Consider the following 25,868-nt stretch of genomic DNA (forward strand, 5'->3'; position numbering starts at 1 on the left):
AGGTTGTGACCATTTCCATGCAAATGTGCCCATTAAATCCGCCATGGATAAGGCTTCAAGTTGGCTATAAAAAATTAGGGTCCAGGGCAATTAGACTCCAACCTGAATGAGCCTAACTTCATCTTCAACGTCTAGACGAGGATAGATTCGTAATAAATTATCTAATTTTTTTTTTTACTTAGGATATATTTGGTTGAAGAAAGTTGGACTCTAGAATAGACATAGAAATGAATGACTCCTATTCCAGTTATTTGGTTGAAAGAAGTTCTAATTGGAATGTTTCAATCTTCCAAATCTATGTATTCAAATTTCACTTTACTCATGAATCAAACACATGAGAGGATCTAACTGTTCTAATTTTCAGTCAAATTTATTCGAGTTTCGATTTCGATGGTGAGCCAAACATGTCCTAATCATTTGGAGGTCCCAATTAATCGTTTTATGTTCAGATTGGGTCCGGGCATACGAACCCATTCCTGACCATCTTATGACACAAACGTCTCAAAACGCGTTCCGTTTGCTCGGGGAGAGCCGAATCTTTTTTTATTTTTTATCGTGTCCGGGACCTCGATATCAGACAACGCGCTTCTAAAATCCTGCCCACGGGGCGCAGGCGATATCCCCCTCGTCTTTTTCGCCGGCGTGGAATAACCCCTTCATTATCGGACTTTAGGGCAAGGGGCAAATCGGAGCAAGAGAAAGAGAACAATCGAGTTCGCGCGATGGAGGAGGATTCATCGGTTGGGGGTCGCGATCCACGCCAAAGCCCCGCCCATGCCCCAAATCCCAAGGCGAAGTCCTGCAAGGGATGCCTCTTCTACTCTTCTGTCCTCAAATCCGAGGCCCGCAACCCCCTCTGCGTCGGCATCACCAGGACCCTGCAACAAGGTTCGCTTTCTCTCGCCCTTTTCTTTTTCCCTGGCCTTGATGTCGTTTTTTTACTAGATTCTTTGGGTTCTTGATTAGATTTCGTTAAGCTGTTTCTCGATGATTTGAAAAAGAATATTTTTTTCGGTTTTCTGCTTCTAAAAGAACCAATTAAAGGGGAATAAATGATGCATGCAGATGAATAGGAGGTCGAACGATTGATTTCGTGTGAATGAGGAAAGAGGGCGAGTTTCAAGAGATCTATTCACTATTCTTTCGTATTTGGGTGAGCGCTTGATGAATTGTGAAACTTCCTTTTTTTTGAACCTTGTAATTGATCGTGCCTTTTAAGGTACCGGGAAAAGAGATCAATTCACGAATCAAGAAATATTGACGTTTATGGTCTTGTAAAGGACTGTTCTTGCTGTTAATCGTGTAGTTCAACCAGATTTGGTTTCATCCAGTGAGGAACAAAACCAGGATAAATGTTGTCGGACACTGTATTTTATGGAAATTCTGGGAGTACCTCCGGCTTTTCTTGCTCTATATGACTTGTTTCTTGTTTTATGCATCTTTTTTCCCCTAGGGTTACCTTGTTACGATTTCTAGGTTATTTTGCAAATAAGATTGGCATAAAACTGCATAGTGCATATGCGCCGATAATGAAGTGCAGGGAAAGAACTGGTTTCAATTACCACATAAAATCCAGAATCTTATGAAGAACTCAAGTACTCATTATGTGGATGTTCAAATTCGGACAACAATCTTTTTATCTAACTTTTTTTTTCCTATATGGATCTCAAACTCACAGATTCATAGTTTATAGGGAGACAGACGTGGTTGCTTGATCTTCTTTTCGCCCCCATCCCTGCCCCCCTTCCCCCAACCCACACACACACACTTTTGCTATACTTTTGTTTCCCTTATTTTCTGGTTGAAAATGGGATAGAAAGGTAATGGTAGAGCGAGGGTCTTGCGCAGATGCCACCGGCCTGCGGCCGAAACTTGAGGAAGACAAGATAGGGTCCAAGTGCCTTGAAACTTCAAGAACTTTTGAGGATAACGGATACTACCTAGATCTACTGTAAATCTACTGTGAAAACTAAAGCAATGTAAAGAAGATAACATAAAAGATAGATTTCATTGTTCTGAAAAAGAGGCTTTTTTCTCTTTTTACAGGCACTTTTTTTATACCATTTTACTTCCAATACGGTTATGCATATACATCGTCGTCGGTTACACCCACTCCCCTATTTTACTATGCCTCCAACCATCCTGCTTCTTTTCGTCGGTTACTTTTTTTAGACTTTAATGATTAGACCTTCCCGCTTCAACCAACTTAAACTATGACTAGCTCCTGACTATACTGGACCAACCCATTGGACCAATACAACCACTCCAACATCACATAATAAATTTTAATCCCAATGGCCAATCGGCCCGACCGTACATGGCGCAAATAGGTAGCCCATTAGTCTGAGTGTACATGCAGGATATGGTGCAAACAACTTTGTACCTTAACTTTACTATTAGCTATAATCTGATTGAAGAACGATATAGAGAATATTTTTTAGTAATTACAGTTACTCAACTTTATTTTTGTGATCTCGTGCTAGTAAACTTATGTCATGCAATTTATTACAGAAGAAACTAAATATTCTTACATTTGAACCTTTTACCAGTACCTAACTACAGCATTGGGGAGTCAGAGATTGAAGCTACTCAAGAAGATCATAGCCTGTCAGACTTCAAATATGCTTGTGTTGGTTACTCAGTATTTTTAAATAACAAAGACAGCTCTGTGGAGAAGGGAGAGAAGCAACCTGAGTTGCCATTTTGTGCTGGCCTGGAGGTTCTTATCAGACATGCTTCTCTCTTTTTATTTATTTATTTATGATTTCTTAGATGAAATTTCTGGATTGTTTCTACATTTTTTGCTTCCTTCTGTATGAAATATCATGTTTCTACATGTATAATAGGATAAATATGCATAGGAAACCAAATTTGTAAATAATATGCCATATCTACATTGCGAATGTTGATCTAGTAATTTCATCAACAGAAGTTTTGTTTTGACTTGTGTTGTCAATTACCACTGTAAAGTTTGAATAGCAGCTGGTAACAATTTGGCCTCACTAGTCATCACTAACCCAATTTAAGGAGAAGAGAGAAGCAACACTTTTTGTGCCAAGATTTTCCGTACTGGTTGGTACCGTACCATACTTAATGTACTGTACTGATACCGAACCGGTGCGTAGTCTCATACCGTACTGACATTCGGCATGCCTCGCTGTTTCGTACCATACTGCGTACCGACATTATAATAAGATGGTACTGGTACGGGTCTAGTCCCGAGATGACGAACCTTGTTTCATGCTTTTGCTAGTTAGAGGCAAATATATATACCATATCTACCACTCCGCAAGCACAAGATAATGCACAGTATTGAAAAGGTTACATAAGTTGAATATCAAGATATGAAGAGGAAAATGCCTTTCATTTTACATTAGGCTACAACTACTTTTATAGTTGATAGGATACATGGAGAGGCATGCTTTTGAAGACTCAAATATGATTTCTAACCCATTATACCAAATCTGGCATCGTAAGTCATCCTAAGGATGTGTGTTAATTATTGATGAACTAGTCGTAAACATGTGCACTTATCTAAAGAAATTCCAAAACACAAGCTAAACAAACTAGCATATGATTACTTTAGCAAAATAATCTCAAGTTATATGTAAAAATCATAAGAAGCTATATAATTACTTTATAGATGCTAAAATATGATCTGAGAAAACAGCTTCATGCATAGATGATGCAACTAGTGATTAAACAATACAAAGTAGGCTATGCATGGAATGCACGTGATGTAACATTTGGGGTTACACCTAGGTACATTGCACTGACTTGATGTGACAAATGCCATCATTATCACACACTATGCAACAACTTTATCATGACACTTCATTAGCATGATACTTGCTGCACTTAATGTTATATGCAAATCAGTAATTAATAAATGATTTAAAGCTCTCATAGGATAACATGTTTGTATATATTTCCATTCAGCTGCAGGGTACTATTCTTAAAGACCATTTTAACTAGCGACACCTAGGCCGAGTTCGGACCAAAAGACTCTCAACCCATACGTGAATCATTTATGATCAGGTTGGAGAATGTAGACACATAGCCAACCCAGTTATTTTATGTGAACTGATAGCCACCTACCAACCTATTTAATTTTCACTCAATCATACATGTAACTAAAAATTAAAGCATAGTTGTATAAACCTATAATCCAGCCTGTTCATCACTCTCTAAAACCTTGCCACCCATTTGTAGATGGGTTTATTTCAAGTTGACCTGGAGTGGACCTGATTTAAAAGAAATCTCACCCAAACACATTTATTTCGGGCAAGATTGTGCAAGTTGGTGGGTGCAGGTTGGATTTTGCTGCCCTTAGTTTTAGCATGCCAGAATAAGCTCTTTTGCAAGCTACTTCATCCCAAGGATAAAATAAGTATTTTGGAAGTAAGCAGAGTTATGTTTAGGGATAATTCATGGTAAACTATTCCACCTGATAGGGTGGAGAAGATTACTCCAAAATAAAGTGATTTTGTAATAAGTTAACCCATTTACTCCAGGATAACTTCACAACGAGAGACTACCTTTTGGCATTTTGTCGCACATACAACCACCATATTTATTGTTTTGCCAAGTTCAGGCTTTGGATGTTATTTTCTTTTTCTTATATACTACCACTATGTAAGTTTACGAAGCATAATTTAAACATAATGTGGATTATTTTTTTTCCAGGGCATGTAATATTATCTTCTATTGGTGTCAAATTGTCAATAGATTCTCCATTTATATGTTATTTTCTAGCTTTGCTTCTCATTTGAAGAACCTGTTTCACATGTGATTTTGCTATCAGCTCTTCAGCTGCTGCTGACTTGGATATTTAAGTCTATTCATTTATGAGAAATGTGACAAAATAATTAATTAAGGTTGAAATATGAGGTAAAATCTTTTCTCCCCCCAAAAGCAAAGGAATTCTCTATTTTATATTTGGTGTCTGGGAAATGAGAAATATATTGCTTCACTGAAGGAGAGCATAAGAGGCAGTAACTTTGAGAATATTCTCTCGGATTATATTGATTAACAATTTGTGATTTTTGCTTGAGCACACTTTTTTTTTCTGGAGAGAAAATATAATTCAAGGATGAGAGAACACATCCATTGTTCCGGCTTGAGCTGAATGCACACGTGGTTAAACACGTAACTATAATAAAAGCATTCAAGAACCTCACATAAAGTTTAATGCTAAATTCACCTATATTATTTGTTCAAAAGGATATGCAGCTGCAATCTAGATAATACTGATTAGTCGATAAAATTATCTTGAATAAGATATGATACATATATTTTTTCTGTTTATATGTTTTCTATTTACTTGTTGCAACAAAATATTTATTTGGGTGTACAGGTTGGTATGTGCCAAAACATACCAGTATTGTACTTCTGCCTGACCTGTCAACTTGCCAGATTTGTCAGCACATGCTGGATTTTCTAAATTGACACCTTGGGCATGGTTCGGTATAACGTTAGATTGAATAAGCAAATATGAGTTAACTGTTGTCGTATTTATTACAATCTTTAGCACAGTTTACAATCTTTAGCAGACTTTTAGTCAATGTTTACTTGAAATCATAGAATATATGAGAGAAGTGATGTCCCATATAATTCACATCCGTAACGGACTGTGCTTGGATGTTTAATGATTATCTGGTGTTAATTTTTTATCAATAGATAAATCTTGTTATGGAAAATATGACCTGCATAATATTTTTATTCAAGCAATTTTGCCTTTCAGCAGTCATTTGGCCGTATTTTGTATTGTAATTTTCATTCTTTATTTCTTCAATGGTTTCTTTATCAATGACTTTCTATACCATATATATTGTATTTTAAACTATTTAGTGCTTTTTTTTTGCATTTATGTGCCTCATGGAGCCAATCTCTCCCTGCAAAGCTTTCATATAGTAATGATATCTTATCTTCCTTCATTGCAATTATTTGATAATTATGTCTCCATTGTCATCTTATTATCCAAACAACTTTGAATTTCGTGTGTCTTCATCTGATCGTTTCTATTCTGATCTTTCATTCTACTTTTCTATTCATGGTGCTTTCTTTATTAATAACTTTATATTATGGTATGCCGTATCGGCCCAAACCGGACGGTACGGGGCATACTGTACCGGTATCCGGTACGGATGGCGTACCAAAAATTTTTTGTACCGTATCGTATTAATATTGTGCTAGTGTGTCATAGGTACAGGATCTGGTGCCGAGACGACGAACCTTGCTTTATATACTACTCTTTGCATTTCATATTTTAAGTTGTCTGCTGATTGTCAATTTACATCACAGATCAATCTAAGCTTTGATTTTCCATTACTTATAATATACAGAATTTATAGCTGTTAGCAGTTTTAATTCTTCTCTAACAGTCCTGTTCCTTTTGGAATTTATATTATTTCTAGTCATGAGCATTGCGTGTACAATTTATTCTATCTGGTTGACTTGAATGGTACTTATATTTACTCTTCAGAGTACATAAATCAGAAATCTTTGTCTAAAGTAGTCATATTTATCAAGCCATCTGTTTTTCTTCTTCTTTTTTTTTTGAAATATAGAACTGTTGAGATTTCTATTCTTACTAATATTTTGTCAAGCTTTTCAGCATGCGCTGAGCTGTTTAAACTATGTTTTTTTACACTACATGCAAAAATTATAACTTGAGTGCTCTCTTTTTACTGCTAATTTAATAATTGAAGTAAACCTTGTTGCAGATATTAATGGATAGAAGACCGTCAACTGCTGATCATGTGCCTGCTCATGCTCATAGTAAGGAAGGTATTTTAATATATGGAGAACTTTATTTATATGGAAGCACAACTAATGCTTGTATATATACTTAAGAGGCATGTGTCTTGAACTGATGAAATCTATCAACTACAAGCTTGTGGTGCATATCATAGAGATATTTAGTAAGCATGTCTTTATCAGTTAGTTGATGTTTTGTGATATAAAGCTGAACCTTGGAAAACACAAGTTCAGTTTCATTGAAAGCTAGGCAAATGATTAATATTTGGAGTTTTCGTGGGATTTAAATTGGTGTTACTTCCTCTGTAATTGAAATATAGGAAATGAAAGTGGTAATATTTTCCAAATTTCTTGAGCGGCTTTTTTCATATGGGACACACTTGCCTAGTAGACATGTGATGGGACAATGGGCTAGTCTGTAGATTCCACAAATATTCAACAAACAACCTTTCGGGGTAGATCTTTTAATTCTGTTAAGCAGAGGAGAAGTTAGATAAGAAGATAGAACTAAATGTTGAAAGACAGAAACAGGAAGAAAGTGTGTGAAAAATCTACAGAATGGAGTCATGGACGGTACTTAACAATGTCCAGAATTTTTTAAGTAAATAGTCTCTTTTGAAAATTTTCGCAAAATTAAAAAAAAAACATATTTTCTGTAACTTTTTAGCCTAAGTGCACTTGCTTTAGGCCCTAGTAGTTCCTCCTAATATTTTGATGACTAGCTTGAGCTTTATTAAGGCTGTTCCTGCAGCATCATTTTTGTTATTAGGAAGAAACTTCCTTTCTCCTTTGTTCAAAAAGGTAGGAGAACACGCTCTTCCTAGTGGACATCTGAACTGACTTCTGATGGAGGTCTGGAGCTCCAGAACAATTGGTGTATGCTCTACTGCAGTCTAGGAAACTAAATCCTTGTAAGTCTTGATTTAGGTTGCTTTCTACCTCCCTAAGATTTCACTACAAATGAGGAAGTCTGGGATATATACCCTCATCATTTGTTGTTTAAGAGAAATCAGAAATCTCCCTGTTATGGAAAAGGTGTGTGTTTGTGGGAGGATGGGGGTTTGGCAGCCCAATGGAAGTTAACTGTGGGAGGGTGGGCCACCAAAACCCACCATCTATCTGCGCACACACAAAAAAATAAAGGAAAAGAAAAGGCTGTATGTAGCATTGTATATTAATTGGCAACTAAAAAGGAAAAGAGGAAAAAAGCCAAAATCTACCGATAGACCAGAGTATATCGGTTTCTCTCATGGATTTGAATACTGACGAAACAGGACAGTACAGTCGACAATAAACTGTTTTGATGTGAAAGAGTGTTTGTACGGGTTCCGGGATACTAAAACCTTCCATACTGGTATGTATTAACCATTCCACTTTATACCGGTGCATACAGATGGTATTATCGTAACCATACTGGTTGCTATTTATGGTTTTTCATTTGTTTTATGCTGTTAGTTTCAATATATATCACTGGTACGGGTATCATACCATTTCAGTGGAAAAATGGTACAGAGTTCGATATTGGTATTTAAAACCTTGGTTTCCCTGTATGAGTACATATTTGTTGCATCATAGCACACCTGAAACAATATCTCCTAATTCTAAAAAGATGCTGTTTATGATGAGCATACATCTTATGTGTATATTTACTCTGAATCCAGTTCTCATCAGCCTAGAACTGCAGCATGTCAAATATGAAGGATCTCCTAGTGACACGATCCTTCCAACTTTTGTTGTGAACGACATATCACAGAACTTTGAGGACACCTGAGAATTTAATTGAGGCAGTAATGCTTCACTTGCAGACTATGGAACATCTAGAAGTTCTTACTTTAAGTTGATTTTTCCCTCCCAAAAGGCTGTTATTCTGATCTGATGCCTCGGCAATCTTGTAGATGCTCGAGTTCATTCTCATCCACAAGGTTACAGACCAACACAGTCATCGGGGCAGGACTTTTTCAGCAAGTAAGCATGTGGATTGCATTTTCATTTTACAGTCTTTGGTTCTGGTGGTCATTAAAATGAAAATTGGTAGTACTGAAACTTATAATGATGTAGGTTTGCTAGGAACGCTGGACTGGTGGCTTCAGGCGTGGCAAAGAACCTTATCAGAGTGGGCAACCAGATTAAAGATAACTTTGATGACATATTGTATGACCGCAGGCGTCCCAAGTAGAAACCTAACCTCAAATGTACAAGCACAGCTGGAACTATTCTTTTGCATTTTGTAATAGGTTTATTTAATATTATAATTGCTAGAGAACAACTCCAAATTGTATGGACATCAGATCTATGATGTATTGGACATCACATCTATGCTGTATTGGGTTGTTGATCGTGGCAAGTGTTCCTGTCCTTTGTAAGGCTCCATTTTATAATTTCAGAAGGGTATGGACGTGAGATCTATGATGTATTGGCGTGCTGATCATGGCGAGACTACAAATGATCCTGTTCTTTGTGAAGCATCAATGTGCTCTTCCTCTTCTCCATACATACATTCATTTGTAACGCAGCAATTTATTTTAAACATGAACTGGACTACCTTCCTGTTATTGATCAGGACCATGCATTGTGGCTTCGCATGGTCTTCGGGTTAGTTTGATGGACCTTGTTTACCCCGGAAAAAAGAGTAGTCGTGAAGGGGCTTTATGCGGTTCCACTTCAGCAGCGGCATGTCCCAAGGCAAGGACGCAGCGGAATAACGCCATGGTGGATTGCTTCAATTAATACTTTACATTGGGATACACAATATTTTTCAAAAATGATTCAGGTAAAACTGGCTGATCGGATAAGCACATATCGTGGTCAGGAGCGGCCTCTACTTTGGATCAGGATCGCAGTAGTATCTACTTTATTTATCAGCCTTGAACATCGGATCAAGGTATCATGGGCACTGCTGTCTATAACTACTATAAACTTCCTATCTTCTGGTATATGCAATCTTTGATTCTAACACGAAGAGAATGGCCTCCAGTTTATATGAATTATTATCATAGCTGACATTATAACAGCAGTTCAAAGGTTTGGACAAGTGATCCTTATTTATTGATATGCTCTGAAATTATTTTTAAATTTCTTGAAAATTAATTATTGATAAATATTTATGAAATCTCTTTTTTTAAAAAATCTCAATTTCAAGTCACAAGTTCGTGTAGGGTTGGCCAATAAGATGGAATTATTTTTCCCCCCTGCTCTGAGTGCGAGTGCTCGTGCATACTTTGTGGAGAAACGCTCATTTGGTTCACAGAAAATTATTTCTCTTCTTGGAATATAATTTTTGAGAAGCAGATTTCTAGAAAGAGAATGTCTGAAAAATACTTTTTGCATTTTTGGTTGATCATGAGAAAGTGATAGATTTTTAGAGTGCTCATGTTTTGGTTGACTATCCACTTTTCTGGAAAAGTTACGTGTAATTTCTATTATACTCTTAATAAAAAGTAGGTTTTTAATGCCTCTTTAATGCTGAAGGATCTTTTTGGAAAAAAATAAAAAAAGAATAATTTTCGGTTCATAGAAAAATAATTTTTTTATGTTTCTCATGGAAATAACTTTCTCCTGAAACATGAAAATTATATTTTTATGGAAATACAATTTTTTCGTCTTTCCCTGTTGAAAACTTTAACCAAATAAGAGATATCTTATTATTTTTTTTCATTGGCCATATTTTCGCTCTCTCTTTTTCCGCAAACCAAACGAGCCCATGATAGTAAACTATAGCAAAACTATCATTTGAAATTTATTAATTTTAATTTGTCACATCCTTGCTGACATAACCACGCACACGCCCCAAAAAAATAGAAGCCTTAAGACAGACGAAAGTTTACAGTTTACTAAATAATGCAAGTACGAAAAAAAAAATACAATCAATAAAGCCCGAAGGAAATGAAAAACGGGCAGGCCGCCGAAGGACACCGGACATCCCACCCTCGAGGCGGGCGCGGAGGGAAAGGAGGACCAACAAATATTTTCCTTAAAAAAAGGAACTAGAAAACATATTTTCCGCGAGGCGAGTCAAAAGAAAGAAAGAAAGCAAGAGGCTGGCAACGCGGGCGAATCCTCAATCCGGTTTCCACTCCACGCCGCGGCGTTTTCCATCTTCCATCCTCTTTCCTTGAAGGAGACGAAACAAACGCTTATTAGGGATCGTGCGACAAAGGTCAGGCAAGGGCGAAGGGGCCGGAAGCAAACTGAGTGGGGAATATAAACAAACAGATAGAGGGAAGAGAAGCCATGTCTCCATGTCTTGCTGCCCAAGAAGCCATCGAGCCCCCCACCAACATCTGATGGGAGTTTGCAATTTGGATTCATAACAGTTTGTAGAGAAAAAATCTTCCTCGCATCCCTTCGATGTCTGCTGCTGCTGCTATTGCTTTCAAGAGAGGAGGATCGCTTCTCCATCTCAACCGAAGCCCTCGATGGGCTCCATTCGCTGCGAGGAACGGTAACACCCTTTCTCGCCCTATGTCCGAGCTAGCCAAGTCCAACGGAAAGCGAGCGTTTCTCGTCGACACGTTAGCGCTGGTATGTTCATCCCCTTCCCCCATTCTTGGGTTCGGATTCTTTTTGATGCGAGGTGCCGGTAATGGAATCTTGGTGTTTGGGTTGCAGGTGAGGCGGCTGGAAGCGGAGGGCGTGCCCTCGAAGCATGCGGAGGCCATCACCTCGGCGATCACTGAAGTGTTGAATGATAGCTTGGAGAATGTGGCACAATCCTTCGTCTCCAAGGGAGAGATGCAGAAGGTCAGTTGTTTCGAACCTTTTGCAATATTGAGTCCATTGTTTGGAGTCGGATGCCATGCCTGTTGAATGTAATGGGATGATGTGCAGAGTGGGATGATCCAGGATGCCAATCTTTCCAAATTCAAATCTGAAGTGAAAAGCTCCCAGGTACGGATTTGTTCCGTTGCGACTGCGGTGATAAAATAGATACTTATACTCGATATAAAAGCATTTTTGTGGTTGGTAGCTGAGTGGTGTACTGAGAAAGTAGCAAAAAATGCCATCGTTTTCCCAAACTGAATAAAGTATTGAAAACAATGCTTGATGTCATCTGAACCATCCAAATGGCCACCTGTGATAATCATATTGTGGGCATATAGAAGAAGCGACACAAATCCCAGAGTTGTTTTGTAAATGAACATGGATGTACCATATTAGTTCAAATCCAAAATTCTCGGACAAGCATATAGGGCATGTTGAAGCCTACTGACTGTGTCATTGACAAGGCAACCCAAGGGCAGTACCATAGAGCAATGTTGCTTGATGATCAATTCCATATTCAGGGCCAATACTTAGCTACTAATCAAGCTTTACACTTTCCAGTGGATCCAAAAAGTTATGTTTTTGATTTTGCATGCCCATTTGCATTTTACTCTAGATCAAGGTCTACCACGCACCGTATTGATTGTCTGGCAGCATGAGTCGGTATGGGCCCGCGCCGTGTCATGCCGTGCCGGGCCTGTACTGACATAGGAGACCGTGGGAGAGAGCAAAAGAGAGAGAGAGCGAGCGGGGGAGGGAGGAAGATGGAGGGAGGCCGGCGGAGGGTGGTGGCGACTGGCACTGGTACGGGTGGGCTTTACCGACCCTCCGCCGGCCTCCCTCCCTCTCCTGCTCACTTTTTTCTTTCTTCTCTTTTCTTCTCCTTCTCCTCTGGCGTCGGCATTTCAATTTTTTTGCCGGAACCATTCCAGTAAGCCGCTAGTACGACTCGGGACGTCCCGAACCGGGTGGTTCCGGACGGTTCCACCAACCTTGCTCTAGATTTAGTTGGGCAATCCAGTATGAGTTGGTTTTAAGAAGCAATGAGCTCTGGAGGCATGGCATACTATATGACAGTTACAACCATGGAGACACATGGGCCTCTGCCTGTCACAGAGAGGGCAGTGACCTCTATTGTAGGATCACTGATTTTAGGTAATTGTAGTTAGAGATGGGCCTCATTTTGGTTAGAAATGAACTTAGAAAATCTTGAGGTGGCCGATATATAACAACCCCAGTATGTAGAGAGAGCTAACACTTCTTTATGTTTGTTTAAGTTCTGGTGTATCAGTGAAAGATAGCTGTCCTATAGTCAGTGAAGCACTTAGATGAATATTCGCTATTATAGTCAAAGCAAATACAAGTTCTTGGAAATCGCTTTTCTAATATGTTTAGGATTATAAATTTTTTAAGAAATCAGAATGCAAATGCAACAAATCTACCATTATCTAATGGAAAATATGAAGTTGGCCATCTGAAACTGGACTCCAAGAGTGAACTCCCATGGGACTCATTTGCGTAGTCCTATAAATATGTTATTTTTTCTTTATATGTAAGAATCCCCGACAAATGTCTCTTAAATACAGTATCTTTCTCTCTCAATGAAATCCCAAGTGAATTAGTTATCTCTCTCAAATACTCTCTCCCCCAGCTCTACCTCCCCTGTTTTTCTTTTTCTTAATACACATGTAGAGCATGTGTAAGATACTGGTATGTGTAAGTGTGCAGCAACAAGTATAACATGGTGAGTGTTTCATCCCATAAAGACAGTAGTAGCAGGCCTCCACAAATCAAAAGGAGCAGAAGAAGCATACTCACTAAGATTAAAATGAAGAGCAGACTTGTAGCTCTGCTAAAATATAGAACACATATTGTGTTGAAGCAACGTCAAGTGGGTACCAAATCATTAAGGAATGTGGTGTGAATGAAGAACAAATGGTTGGCTTTATGTAATGTCCCAATTTACTTCCTAGTCAACCAGTCCTGCATGCAACAGCCTAAGGGCAAAAGATCAATGGTGAGACCTTGTTTGCACAACTTTCTAATGGGATCCTAAATTGGTTGAAAATTTTGGAATAAGGAACACACCAGAAAGAGTCCTTTCACTAGAGTGAAGTTTAACAAAACCATCACAAGTATCAAAGTTTGGAGAAAGCCATCAACAGTCTGATATTAGTAAAGGGGGAAAGATGCCAATGAACTGAAAGTAGCATTGCATTTCATGTATCTAGAAACACCAAAGTGAAAAAATATCCATCCATTCAGAAAATACTTTGGTGAGTGAAGAGGGAAAAAAGGATTAGATGAATGAAAAAGAAGGAATGAATTTGACATGTCAGAAACACTGAAAAATCTTTCCATCCGAATATGTACTAGAGTGTTTGCTTGATCATGTCTTTGCACAACATCCACAGTAAGTGGATTAGAGCGTAGAGGTTGTAGATGGTGCTAACAGAAGATTCATTTAGAACAAGGGCTTCTGCAAACCTCTATTCACTAGAGGATCTTTGTTAACCTTCACGTTTTCCATTCTGGGCAAGTTGCAATTTTTGACAACTTGACAACACAATGATACTTGCAGATGGAAATCAAAAAGAGACTAGCCCTTTGTTTCATCATATCAATTTCCATTTCCAACTTATTTGTATGAATAAGGTTGTTTTCTTGCATCTTATATGAGAAATTCCTCAACTCCTTTTGTAATATTAAATTTCTTTAACTGCATACTTATTTGATATTTCTGTTCTTAAAAATTGTCAGTATTGTTCATTACTTTTCGCTTGTCACATGCTATCAGAGGCTTTTTGCTTTCATGATGGTTTCTAGAGAAAAGATCACTGGTTGTTTTGTTGCCCTAAAGTTTAACAAAGATGGGTTGAAAAGAGTCGGGAACTGCAAAGAACAACTATTAAATACTAAACTAACATTGATGTGAGTGTCAAATGTGAAAAGTGTTAATTTGCATTCTACCAACAATCTGTTTGACTATAAGGAAGCTGAAGAGAGCTTTAGATGTGATCTTTTGTGATTAGATTGGTTTTGAGCAAATAGCGGGTCGGATAGAAAAAATTATAAGAAGAGGAGAAATAAACACGTGTGCTCAAAGGAGGGGTGTAAAGGTGGAAAGAAGGGGAACAAATGGTTGAAGAGGGGTCTATGAAGTCTGGGTAAGCAAGGGTTCTGTTTTCTAGGGAGAAGTTTAAAAGGTGTTGGTTGGGATTGCCAAAGTTTGTACCAGAGGCTAAGGAAACAAATAAGTTATGGTGATGGTGTTGTATAAAAACTGTGCAAGATGCTAGAATTTTGGCCTTTGCTTGATTTGGCAATTGTTGTGAGTTGCTTTTGGTAGAGCAAAATCAGTTACAGTGGATTTGAAGAATATGTTAATCATAAACAAATAAATAATGATGGAGAGATTGTTGCGATCACGAGCAGCCAGAAAGCAGTATTGAGCTCACAATTTTGATACCATGGAAACTGAGATAGATGGTGTATTTCATAATAATTGTCAGCAATAATTTACTCTTTATGAGTTCCATCAGATGTACATGGCAAAGGTAATATGTAGTTAGTAGCTATACATGGTATCTAATACCTCCTATACTATCAGCTACTTAAAGGTATTTTTTGACAGTCATACATGGGAAGGTACTGAAGTACTGAGTATTAACAGCAATGTACATGGTACATTAACATCTGTTGCCCGCGTGTGCTTAGGGGGAAGGAGTTGGAGATTCCTTCACCGTACTTTTCATTCAATAATTGTTTTAGGATTTTAGTCAAGGAAGAATAATTATTAAATATTGTTGAATGTGCTTAATGTGGTTTGGAAAAGTTTTAACTTCTAACCAACAAGCAATGAATTTAATAATAGTTTCATGTTAGATAGATTGTTTGGTCTAGAATAGGCTAGCGTTATTCTAAGGTCATTGTGAAAATTCCTGTTGGCCTGAATTGGATGAAGGGATCAAAGGGGCAAGGGATGGATTAATTCTTGATGAAGGCTAAAAAGAAACCAAATAGCAATATTAACTATATTCGTGCTAAAAATTGTGCACCGGTAAATGTATTTTGTGTAGAAAACAAGAGAAACTTTTAAAGCTGTCAATTAGAAGAGAGAACGTTCGTAACAGGTCAAGACAGAGGGCCCTAGCAGAAGTGTTAAAATTTAGAGGTTGGGACGGGGAATGTGGAGCCAATGGGTTTAATGAGAAGTCAAAAGCCAAACCTTTTTGGGGGGTGTGGGGAGGCTAACTAAATTATGTAATGCAATATGAAGACTTATAACGGTTAAAGAAAAAGAAAAACTGACAGTCTTGTTATTAATAATTATTATGAAACTGTTGTTTGGATGGAAGTAGGCTTTTTTTTCCCTGGAGACTTGAATGGTGATTGTTTTGGACTTGGTTTGGTGAATGATCTATGAGATGATGAGGTTTTGGTTACTTAATAGTGCACAGATGATCAGATTTATGAAGGTTGGTGGAAAACCAATATCTTTATTATCTGTTTTTAAGAAAAATGGACCTTCAAGTTGTAGGCAATTAAGCATATGGACTTAATGAAAAGGATCTTCTTCTACAGATTGAAAATTTAATTCTTTTTATTTTGGTTAAAGGATGATCCACACTAAGTAAAAAGAAAAGAAGCAAGATTTATTGTATATCATAAAAAAATGTAATTGACCTTGTTTTCTTGTCAAACAAATTTAGTTGTAGGGAGGAACCTCCTACGGCAAAAAAATGATTTTCCATAAGTGGGAGTCTTGCCCTTCTTTTTCTTTTTTTTCTTTTTTTTTCTTTTTTTTTTTTTGCGATCTGAGCTTTTTAAAGCTCCCTTTCCTTGATCATATTATGGTTTTCTTGGACTTCATAGGAGAAAATCAGTCTCCTACTTCATTTAAGTATGTGCGAACATGGTCAAAGGACCTCAATCTTGGAGAAGGTATTGGTTTAGAAAGTCCAGGGGAGTGATTTATTGTGGGAACAGAATTTTTTGAGGACATTGACCCATGCTTGAAACATCTTCTATAAAAGGTTAATGCTTTTGATGTGAAAGTGGAAGAACAAAATCTTTCTTAGAGATGAATTTACTAGAAAATCAAAAATATCTTTTCAAGAGTACATGGAGTAGATAAGAAAATAAGAACAAGCGTAGTGACAAATATTTGAAACAAATTGGCTAAAAAATGGGCTATACATATAAAGTTTTTTTTTTGTTTTAGGTAAATAGATGGACGATAGTATTATTAGGTAGATTTTACTTATTGTTAAGGGGTTGAGAAGGTGCTTGTATACTAATTTTTTGACCTCTTTGAGAGGAGATAGGGTGGGAGACTAGACCTAGATGCTTAAAGTTCAAAATGAGAAGGGGATTGATTCTAAAGAAGTGGGAAAGGCAATGTTTAAGATGGGAAGCAAGAAGTCCCAAGGACCTTTATTTTGTTTTTTGTCATTGCCATATTAGATATGTCGGCATGTTTAAAGCATTGTTCTATAATTTGGCCCAGATTCTGATCTAGAAAGCGTAGATATACTTAAATCACATGCCATGCCCATATATATACATATAAGTTATTGATACTTGTCTGATACTTGCGTTTTAAGTATCCAATTTTTCAAAATTAAAATGATACTCTGGATAATTTTTGGATATACTCGAGATACTTTTTGGATACCTTTAAAAATAAGAAGGGGTCAATTTTGTAGTTTATGAAATCGATTTTAAAATATGAAGTTGGATTAGTTTTTAGTTTTGCAAAATTAAAAAGCTCTTGTTTCGAACGAAACAGGAGATCCGACCGCTACCTTCGCCTCCAGCCCAGGCGCCAGCCTCCGCCGGCCCTCCTCTCTCCCACCCTCTCTCCCTTTCTCTCTCTTTTCCTCTCTTTCGTTCGCCCTCTCCCCCGCCTCCTCTACTGTGTCGATACAGGCCTGACACGACACAATACCAGCCCATACCGCCGGGCAATCAATTTAGTGTCCGGTACCGGCACAACAGACCATAGTTTTATTTGTATATGGAGCATTTGTAATAGAAAAGTGATAAAGTCTTACAACTTATTTTTATATAAAATAACTAAAAATAATATACCCTAACATCTCTTACCATAACATATCCTATTGGTAACTTATGATAGCATTGATGATGAAGAGAACTTGGACTTGGATAATTGTTTGCTATAAGTTGAGATCAAATTCTAATCCTAAAGATTAAGGTAGTAAATATTATATTTTTTTAATTTTTTATTTTGTTCTAGTACCCTTAATGTGGTTGGACCTTGATGGGCCGAATCCAGGTTGATTGGATGAGTAAAGTGGTTGACCCACTCGGGCCAATGAGTTGTATGGGGTTTTAGGATTTGCGAGTTTGGGAGTGACTCAATCTGCAGTTTTGTCTGGGTCCTAGGTTGAGCAGGTTGAGCTAGTCAACCTGCCTTGGTCTCAAGATGGCATTTTCATTGGAGGCTTCCACCAACCTTTGAAATGCCCACCACAATTTAGATTGGGAAAGATTATCATGATTGGTAAATGTAATATTTTATCATGATCAGCCAAAAATTTTTCGACTTCAAAGAACAAATAACACAATGATTTGTTACTCTACCTTTGTCTATGTTAGGAGGGTGTTTCGACATGATGGGCCAAAATTTGCTGGATGGAAATGGAAGCAATGGTGATCTAGTCCATTATGGAGAAAAACATTGGATATTTATTGAGCACGATATAATCAACCAAATAATAATTCTTATATAATCAAGACTGACCACTCATATACCTGATACTAGAATCTTAAGAAACAAAAACTAAATCTATCCATACAAGTGATAAGAAGCTTCTGCAATACACACACACACACATATGCCAATTATTTGAGAAAAAAAAAGAAATAACGTCTATGTTGCTCAATGTTTTAATAGGCCATTGCAGTATCTAATAGCTAGGAAGTTCCATATAACCTAGATGCATTCTGTATATGTATACTTTTTTTAAACATTAAACTTCAGAAAATAGATGATATAAATAGAGGAGCAGGATCCATGAAATCACAGTATAGAAAGAAGACACTTCAATGAAATATTGGGATTTAGGATGAGATCAATTGACAGTTGGAAGGAAATTGTATTACTTAATTATATAATTAAAAATCTTTAGAATTTGAAATAGATTTTCAAGTTAGTAACTGCTATTGATTTTTTTTTTTTCTCGGGGGGGGGGGGGGGGGGGGGGGGGGGGGGGGGAAGATATCTTTGGACATTGTAAAAGAGAACTGTTAAGGAAAATTTGATAAACAGCAACAACAACAACTAAGCAATGACTATTAGTGGCAGTAAGGGAGGAACAGCAGCACTAGCACGAGGAGGAGGATGGAAGAAGTGGAGGGAAAGAGGAGGAAGAGTAGTAATAACAAAGGGAGTGGTGGTAGGAGGATAGATGGTAAGGGGGGAGAGGGGTAAAAAGAGGTACGTGAGAGGAGCAGCAGCCAAGTATGAGGAGTAGGGAAGCATGGAAAAGAAAGGAAGAAAATGGAAAATGGTGAAATCATATACCATTGTTACTGCTTGCCAAAGGATCGTTCCAATGTCTGTTACTCCCATATGCCGGAGCAATGTTCTTGCTACTCACCCTTTCCCGACAAATTAGAACAACTTTGCCACTTCCTTATCATCTCTTCTCTTCTCTCTTGTTCATTTGGGTTTTGGGAGTGAACAAACAGGCCTTTGGCTTTCTTCCTGCCTAAGCTTATTTTAGGACTCAAAAAAGAAGCATTCAAACCCCAGAGTTGAAGTACTAATAATAATTATATTCTAGAAGAATAGTAAAATATTTGTCTTGCATCATCCTGCTAGTGTCAAAATTATGTTTCCTTGCTGTTAATGGGAACTATAATGTGTTGGCAATACATCTTGTCACTGTAAAGCTTTCCATTATTTTGTTCACAAATCTTGATGAACTAGATCATGTTTATCATTGTTTGGTGTTTCTTTTCAAAGAATTAGAACAAGCCTATTGGGTGAGTTTTTGAAGACTCATCCTAAATAAGATTTTTCTATATTGGAAAGATTGCGACAGCTTCTTAGTGCTGACAAAAATTGAATAAAGGTTGAAATTGGCATCTCATTTGGTATTTGGACGTATTTGGACATTACCATTAATTAATGAATTGCATAAACTATGTGTTGGTTTTTTTTGTTGACCATCAATTAAATGGTGCATATTTTGTAAAAACTTCATAAAAAGAATGAAGAAGGCGAGGACTACATTGCCTCATTATCATGGAGACTTCCATTGCCTTAATAAGTGATGAACTAAATGGATTTATAGAAGATTGGGACAAAGGAAAATGAAATTAATCTGTCAAATTATTTTAGGTATCTAGGCATTCCAATGAGAAAACCATCTCACCCGTGTGCTACATCATGTCATAAGCTTTGACATTTTGATATTTTAATAAAGAATTTTATGACTCGCTGGAAGAAAATAGAACTTGAAGACATTATTGATGCATGCTTGTGACCATACTTGATAGAGATGGATTGGATCAGTTTATTCCTGAAGCTGCAATGTCGTAAGGTGATGTGCAAAAGAGAGGGGGGGGGGGAGAGAGAGAGCTAGGAGTACACGTCCTAGTTTTCACAAGAAAAACACCTGAACTCCAAGAAGCAGCATGTTTTTAATAACTCATCAATCTCAATCATGTAAACATAGTTACAGCTTTCAAGGAAAGATTGGGCAAGAACCAAAAAAGATTCATTTAGACAATGGAAAATATATAGGCCTGGTTACTTGATCCCAACAATTGTTGAGTAAATCCAGGCCATGGATTGAATTTCAGATGTTACTAATATTTTTTTTTGTACATCGCAACCAAAAAGTACACAAACATGACCTGAACCCTTATACTAATTCTGTGGTTATTTTTTGAGTTCCTTATTCACAGTCATGATGACTTGTCTAAGAAAACTTGCAATTAGAAAGTTTGTGTGTCAAAGTCTGTTCCAGGAAGCTATTGGATTTCCTAAATGGCTGCGTATCCATTGAGTTATGCATCTAAATAGGCCAACAACCTTGGGATATCTGAGAGTTGCAGGTATTATTTGCAACACTTCCAAGAAGGAATTCCACTCTTTTCATATTATTTTAGCAACAAAGTTTTAAATTTTGGTTTTGGATCCTTTTCTGGCCAAGCTACAACAGATGTTTTGGATAGCATTGTAACATATCCTATTTCAGCTGCACAAGTTTGAAACTGATGTTATCATTTGATAGCTTTTCCTATTATATTATTTTTAGTGTAAAATCTACGTTGTGATAGCCAATTGTAATTTAATTTAAATCGGTTTGATCGAATGCCATTTAAATGTCAAGTACCTGTCAACTGACAGATGGTAAGATTCCAAATTTATATTCTTTATTTTATTTCAAGTTTCTTTCAACTGACAGATGGAATTTTCATAAAGGTTTTGAAGTAATATTTCAAACTTTGGTAGCAGGGCTTGTATTACCACCTTGCTAGTATGATATATTATGTTCCTGTATTGGCACATGGTGCACTATTGAAGTTGGCACAACAAATAGTAAATGTGTTGTTGGGGTGTTTGTACCGATGAGCCCTGTTCAGTACTGGTGGCCTAGCAGGTTGGTGCAGTATGTCCCATAATTGGTTGGTGCAACAGATAGTAAATATGTTGGTGGGGGGTTGGTATCATACTACTTGAAGTGTTGTTTTGAGGAGAATCTGTTTAGGAGATTTGCACTTCTGTTAGGAGAAAAATTGGTTTTTTTTTTAGAGAAAAATTTGGTTACATCAGGAAAAATTAGGAGATAATATCCTATTTAACATATTTGCTAGACCTCTCTGTGGGGCAAGTCAAAAGAGGAGCATTATTTTTATTCTTTGTTTCTATGCATCAGCTGATTCAGATATGCATGAGGAATCAGCTGTTGCTCAAAGAAAAGGAAAAGTGATGTGCATCCCAAACTAGCTAAATGTAAGGTAGAACAGGTCAGATTGTAGCAATCAGAAGGTATGAAGGACCAAGGTAAAGCACGGATTAAGTTTAGGGGTTTCTTGTTACCTTTCGAAATCTTCCTTGGAGGGTTGCCTGGTAGATGGATGGAAGATGGACTGAATCAGATTGAGATTCATATAAAAGGTCATATGCTACTAAATGATAAGGAAGTAGGATTCTGCACAAGATTTCAAAAGGTGGCTGACGTATACAAGCAGTCAAGGTGCTGCTTATTACCTAAGCAGCATTGGCTGCTTAGATGGGTGCCTATGTGGTTCATATTTAAAAATTCGTAATAGTAGATCAAAGAATAGAAAAGTAGAAACATTTCAATTAAAATGCAGAGGAAAATTAAGAAAAATTGTAGAGGAGGTGGAGGGCCACATATTCAGGGCATTGGCTTTTGCATTCACTTAGGCACCTGCCATGTCACCTATGCACAGAGGTGGCCTATACACTGTGCAGAGTGCTCTGGAATGCTGCATACCCATGTGCGGCTAAGTAGACTGCTTGTCAAAACAGTGGTTCTATGTTTTTTAATATATCCTTTTGTACGGTAGAAATGTTTCCCGGCTGCTCAATCAAATAGCCTATAATTGGTTTGTTGTTATAGGTGGCGACAGGCTTTGTAGGATATCCAATGGTATGCTGCTGGTATGGTGACTGGAATTTAATGAATGCTTTGACTTGAAAGGTTTTCTGCTTATGTTCATGTACAGGACTTAAGCTTCTGCCTTATTTTCACTGTTCAAGAACTTGTGGTTCTACTTCTTTGAGAAGACATCATATTTTAATCCAATTCTTGTTCTACATCTAGATCTTAATATGCTTTACATATTTTTCAAATCTGATGGAAATGAACCATGTTTTGATCATGTTTGAGAATATACAATCAATGTGCCTTTAAATATTTTATCTGTGCAAAACTTGTATGCTTCTCAAAGCATCAGTAAAAGTAGGAAATTTGTTGCAAATGTGCTCCTCGTGAACTGTTAGCCAACGCAAGAGAGCTAATATATGCAGTCTTTTAGACGATTTATTAGTTCTAGGATAGACATTCAGTGACTACTATAAAGTAATTATGTTATCTGGATGCAGGAGCACCATTTTTCTTTGTTGCAACGTGAGACGGAAAAACTTCGAGGTGATATTGAGAAAATGCGCAGCGAACTTAGGTCTGGTTTGAATTCATGTTAAAAAAATTAAATGTTATTGCTCTATATGAAGTATGAGTAAAAGCATTTTCATGCCAAGTTCCATCTTTCCGAGACAGGTATGAGATTGACAAAGTTACTGCTGGACAACGTTTGGATCTAAACCTTGAACGAGGGTAAGGAAAAGAGGAACGCCAAGTTTTCATGTATTTCATGGGTTATCATTTCATCCTGAGTCATGTTCCTGTTTTATCTTCCAATATTCTTTGCTTTTGCTTGCAGTTGAAGGCACAATGGCCATATTTTGGCCATTTAATGAATGTGAATACAATTAAAAGAAATGTATTTGTATTGCCCCCCCCCTCCCCCCCCCCCCCCCCCCCCCCCCCCCCCCCCCCCTTATTTTGGTGAGAGGACTGAAGAAATTTATGTTAGGGTGTTAAATATGATGCGGACAATCTGGATCAGAAATTCATCTACCACTGGGCCACTGCTGGCCCAGCTGGAATCAGTTTCTGCAAGATTTCCGAAGATCAAGTATAAAAGGATGTAATCTTATCAGGTTTAGAAATAAATGGCATGCTCTTGTACAGCAGGCACTTGTTATCTTTTTCAAAAGCAGTTCCAGCTTTAGATCGGTGGGTCCAACCATCCAGGTTAATTTAGTCATTGTGGGATTGGTCTTGTTTGTTTTGTGGTAGACCTAAAACCCATTTGAGGGTTAATTTTGATCAACTTGTTGATGCTCCTAGTACTACAAATCACAACTAGCATAAAAAATTATGACGGCTTAATCTAGGCTTCATTTGTATAGATTAATATTTGCCCTTTTTTAATTATCCAGAATATGTAATTTTGTATATAACTAATGAGTGCAGGCGTATTCGTGATGAGCTAGCCAAGCAGAGTGCAGAAACTACGGATCTCACTACGAAGCTTGACCGGGTAAAGCCTGTTAGAAAATAAATTTACATAAAGTAATGACTGAGTTATAATCTCTTATTAACAAATGTATCTGGCAACATTGTATACAGGAAATTCATGCATTACGGGCTCAGTTAGAGGCAGCAAAATATGATGTTATAAAGTACTGCATCGGTACTCTTGTTTCAATATCTGCGGTTGGCCTTGCTGTTGTCCGCATCCTGATGTAAAAACAACTTTTTTTCATTGCCAAATTGAATTTTGCACCACCAAAATGCTCATTATGTTCAATTTTTTACTGATATTGTTCTCCATGATGTATCATTTGGTGGACTGATCTTATTTTTTCTTGGAAATTGTAGCTTGAGGTTTCATTATACTGAATTCAGTTTATGTTACTTGGTGCATATTTTGGAAATGATGGGGAGGTCACTGTTTTCATGAAAAGGAAAAGAGAGGAAAAGAACTCCCTTCTCTTCTTTCATCTTCGGTGGAGAAAGTATGGTTTCAAAGGTCTAAAAGGGAAAATTTCACGTTTAATCGAATTTGTACAATAAATTTTGTGTTGGAATAATCACAATTAGCTATAAAGAGAAAAATGAAGCGCTTGATGTTCTGTGTGACTTGAGCAGCCAAGGTTGAAGAAGATCCACACAGCTCTTTAAGCTGGCCTTGCCAAATAGGGAGTCACGATTGATCTGGTCAGCCGTCCATCATCTGAAGTATCTGGTGAGAGCACAACCATCCATTCTGTTAAAGCATTTCAATTACCAGATGGGATCGTAATTACCAGACGGTGGACAGCATCATAGTACACCAAATGCTTGTTTCCTTGGATAAGAAGAGAAACTGGTATGCATATACTTTTTATGTGATGCTGCTTTCAGGTCACTGCATGCAAAATGTACGAGAAGCTGTTCCTCCGTTGCTTTTGTCGGACCACCGGGGCTCATTTACCAGTTCAAATTGCATAGGATGAGGGGGCAACAGTGCTCGTCTCATTGATGAAGGCACTGCACTAATGCAAAAGTTTGTGATACGAAGCCGAAGGTTTCCCTTAGAAGCACTCCATTGGAACTCGCAGCACCAGCATGCAGTGATTGGTGGATTGATGATAACATGGTCTTTCAGGGTTGGGGATGTATCATTTGCGCGAAAGAAGGATTTACCTTTTTTTTTTTTTCATGCCAATCCACCGTTAGATCAGCTACTGATCACTTTGAGGTCTGTGCAGATAGATGAATGATAAAAATTCGGAGATGCATTGAAATTTGTGCTGTGGGTGACCCAATGATGGCTTCGCATGCAGGAAGGGGAATCCTTCTTTCACCCTATGTGACCCTCATGTATCGCACCAATCCATGACCGTCACGGTGGACTGGTGCCATGAGTAGAGAAATGAGTGGTGCTGGGAAGCAGTGCTCCTCTCTCCCACTATATGCTTTGAAGGGGTAGGGAACTGCTACCCCCCTTTGTAAGAGTGGCTTTATGATAGGTAGGATATCTTTATTCAATGAAAAAGATGATATGAACCCGTCACCTAGAATTTGGTAACCCTTTTGGGAAGTCATATTATGGAACAGAACAATGCATGGATCTTATCGCTATATTTCGGGGCACATCACTTTTTAAAAAATAAAAATAAAAAAGTAGGAATGACTTGAAAAGAGTTTCTTGAAGGCAAGGTTATCAGGAAGCAAGAAAGAAATCGGCTGGTTTGCATTCTGATTTAGTGCAGTTGCTCTGGGAACAAAGGTTAAGCTGATGAACTTGGCGACATCTCTGTCTCGAAGCCAGAATTAAATGATAATAAGTAATAGCGAAGATACTTAGGGAAAACAATCCTCTGATTCCTGATCTTACTTCTTTGTGGCCTAGGAATGTTACTCAAAAGGCTAGACCCTACTTCATACACCCAACACAATGTCAGGCCTCTTTAAAGGACCGGACCACATGACATACACCAAACAGAGATGAGTCACAATCTATTTGTTCAGAAATGTATATACTCATTTCAAGTTTGTTCTAAGAAAGTCTCTAAGGGCTCGTTTGGTTCGCGAAAAAAGAAATGAAAAAAATGTGGTCAACGGAAAAGTAATGAGATGCCTCTTGTTTGGTTGGAGTTTTCAAAGAAGAGGCGGAAAAGTTGTATTCACATGAGAATATGATTCTCACATTTCATAGGAAAGTTTTTTCCATAAGAAACATAAAAAATTACTTTCCTATGAGCCAGAAATCACTCCATTTTTATTTTTTCC

The 25,868-nt window shown here is 37.5% G+C and overlaps 2 protein-coding genes across 3 annotated transcripts; both read left to right on the forward strand.

The window, feature by feature from the left end:
• The first annotated feature begins 527 nt into the window (after positions 1-527).
• Positions 528-9,168, forward strand: LOC120107857. Of its 2 annotated transcripts, none has more exons than XM_039121361.1 (5): positions 528-888; positions 2,550-2,719; positions 6,726-6,780; positions 8,655-8,724; positions 8,818-9,168. In XM_039121361.1, exons 1-5 carry the CDS (start codon positions 723-725, stop codon positions 8,933-8,935), a joined length of 579 nt encoding a protein of 192 aa, XP_038977289.1. In that variant the 5' UTR covers positions 528-722; the 3' UTR covers positions 8,936-9,168. The 2 variants fall into 2 exon arrangements, with proteins under 2 accessions (XP_038977289.1, XP_038977285.1); XM_039121357.1 differs by having other exon boundaries at positions 529-888; positions 6,726-6,789; positions 8,818-9,166.
• A 1,476-nt stretch (positions 9,169-10,644) lies between these two features.
• Positions 10,645-24,008, forward strand: LOC103708488 (protein FMP32, mitochondrial). Its single transcript, XM_039121350.1, has 7 exons — positions 10,645-11,280; positions 11,368-11,499; positions 11,587-11,646; positions 22,631-22,707; positions 22,806-22,862; positions 23,565-23,631; positions 23,721-24,008. Exons 1-7 carry the CDS (start codon positions 11,107-11,109, stop codon positions 23,838-23,840), a joined length of 687 nt encoding a protein of 228 aa, XP_038977278.1. The 5' UTR covers positions 10,645-11,106; the 3' UTR covers positions 23,841-24,008.
• Positions 24,009-25,868: the final 1,860 nt, after the last annotated feature.

The sequence above is a fragment of the Phoenix dactylifera genome, chromosome 2 (genome assembly GCF_009389715.1).
Source record: "Phoenix dactylifera cultivar Barhee BC4 chromosome 2, palm_55x_up_171113_PBpolish2nd_filt_p, whole genome shotgun sequence".
Lineage (NCBI taxonomy): Eukaryota > Viridiplantae > Streptophyta > Magnoliopsida > Arecales > Arecaceae > Phoenix > Phoenix dactylifera.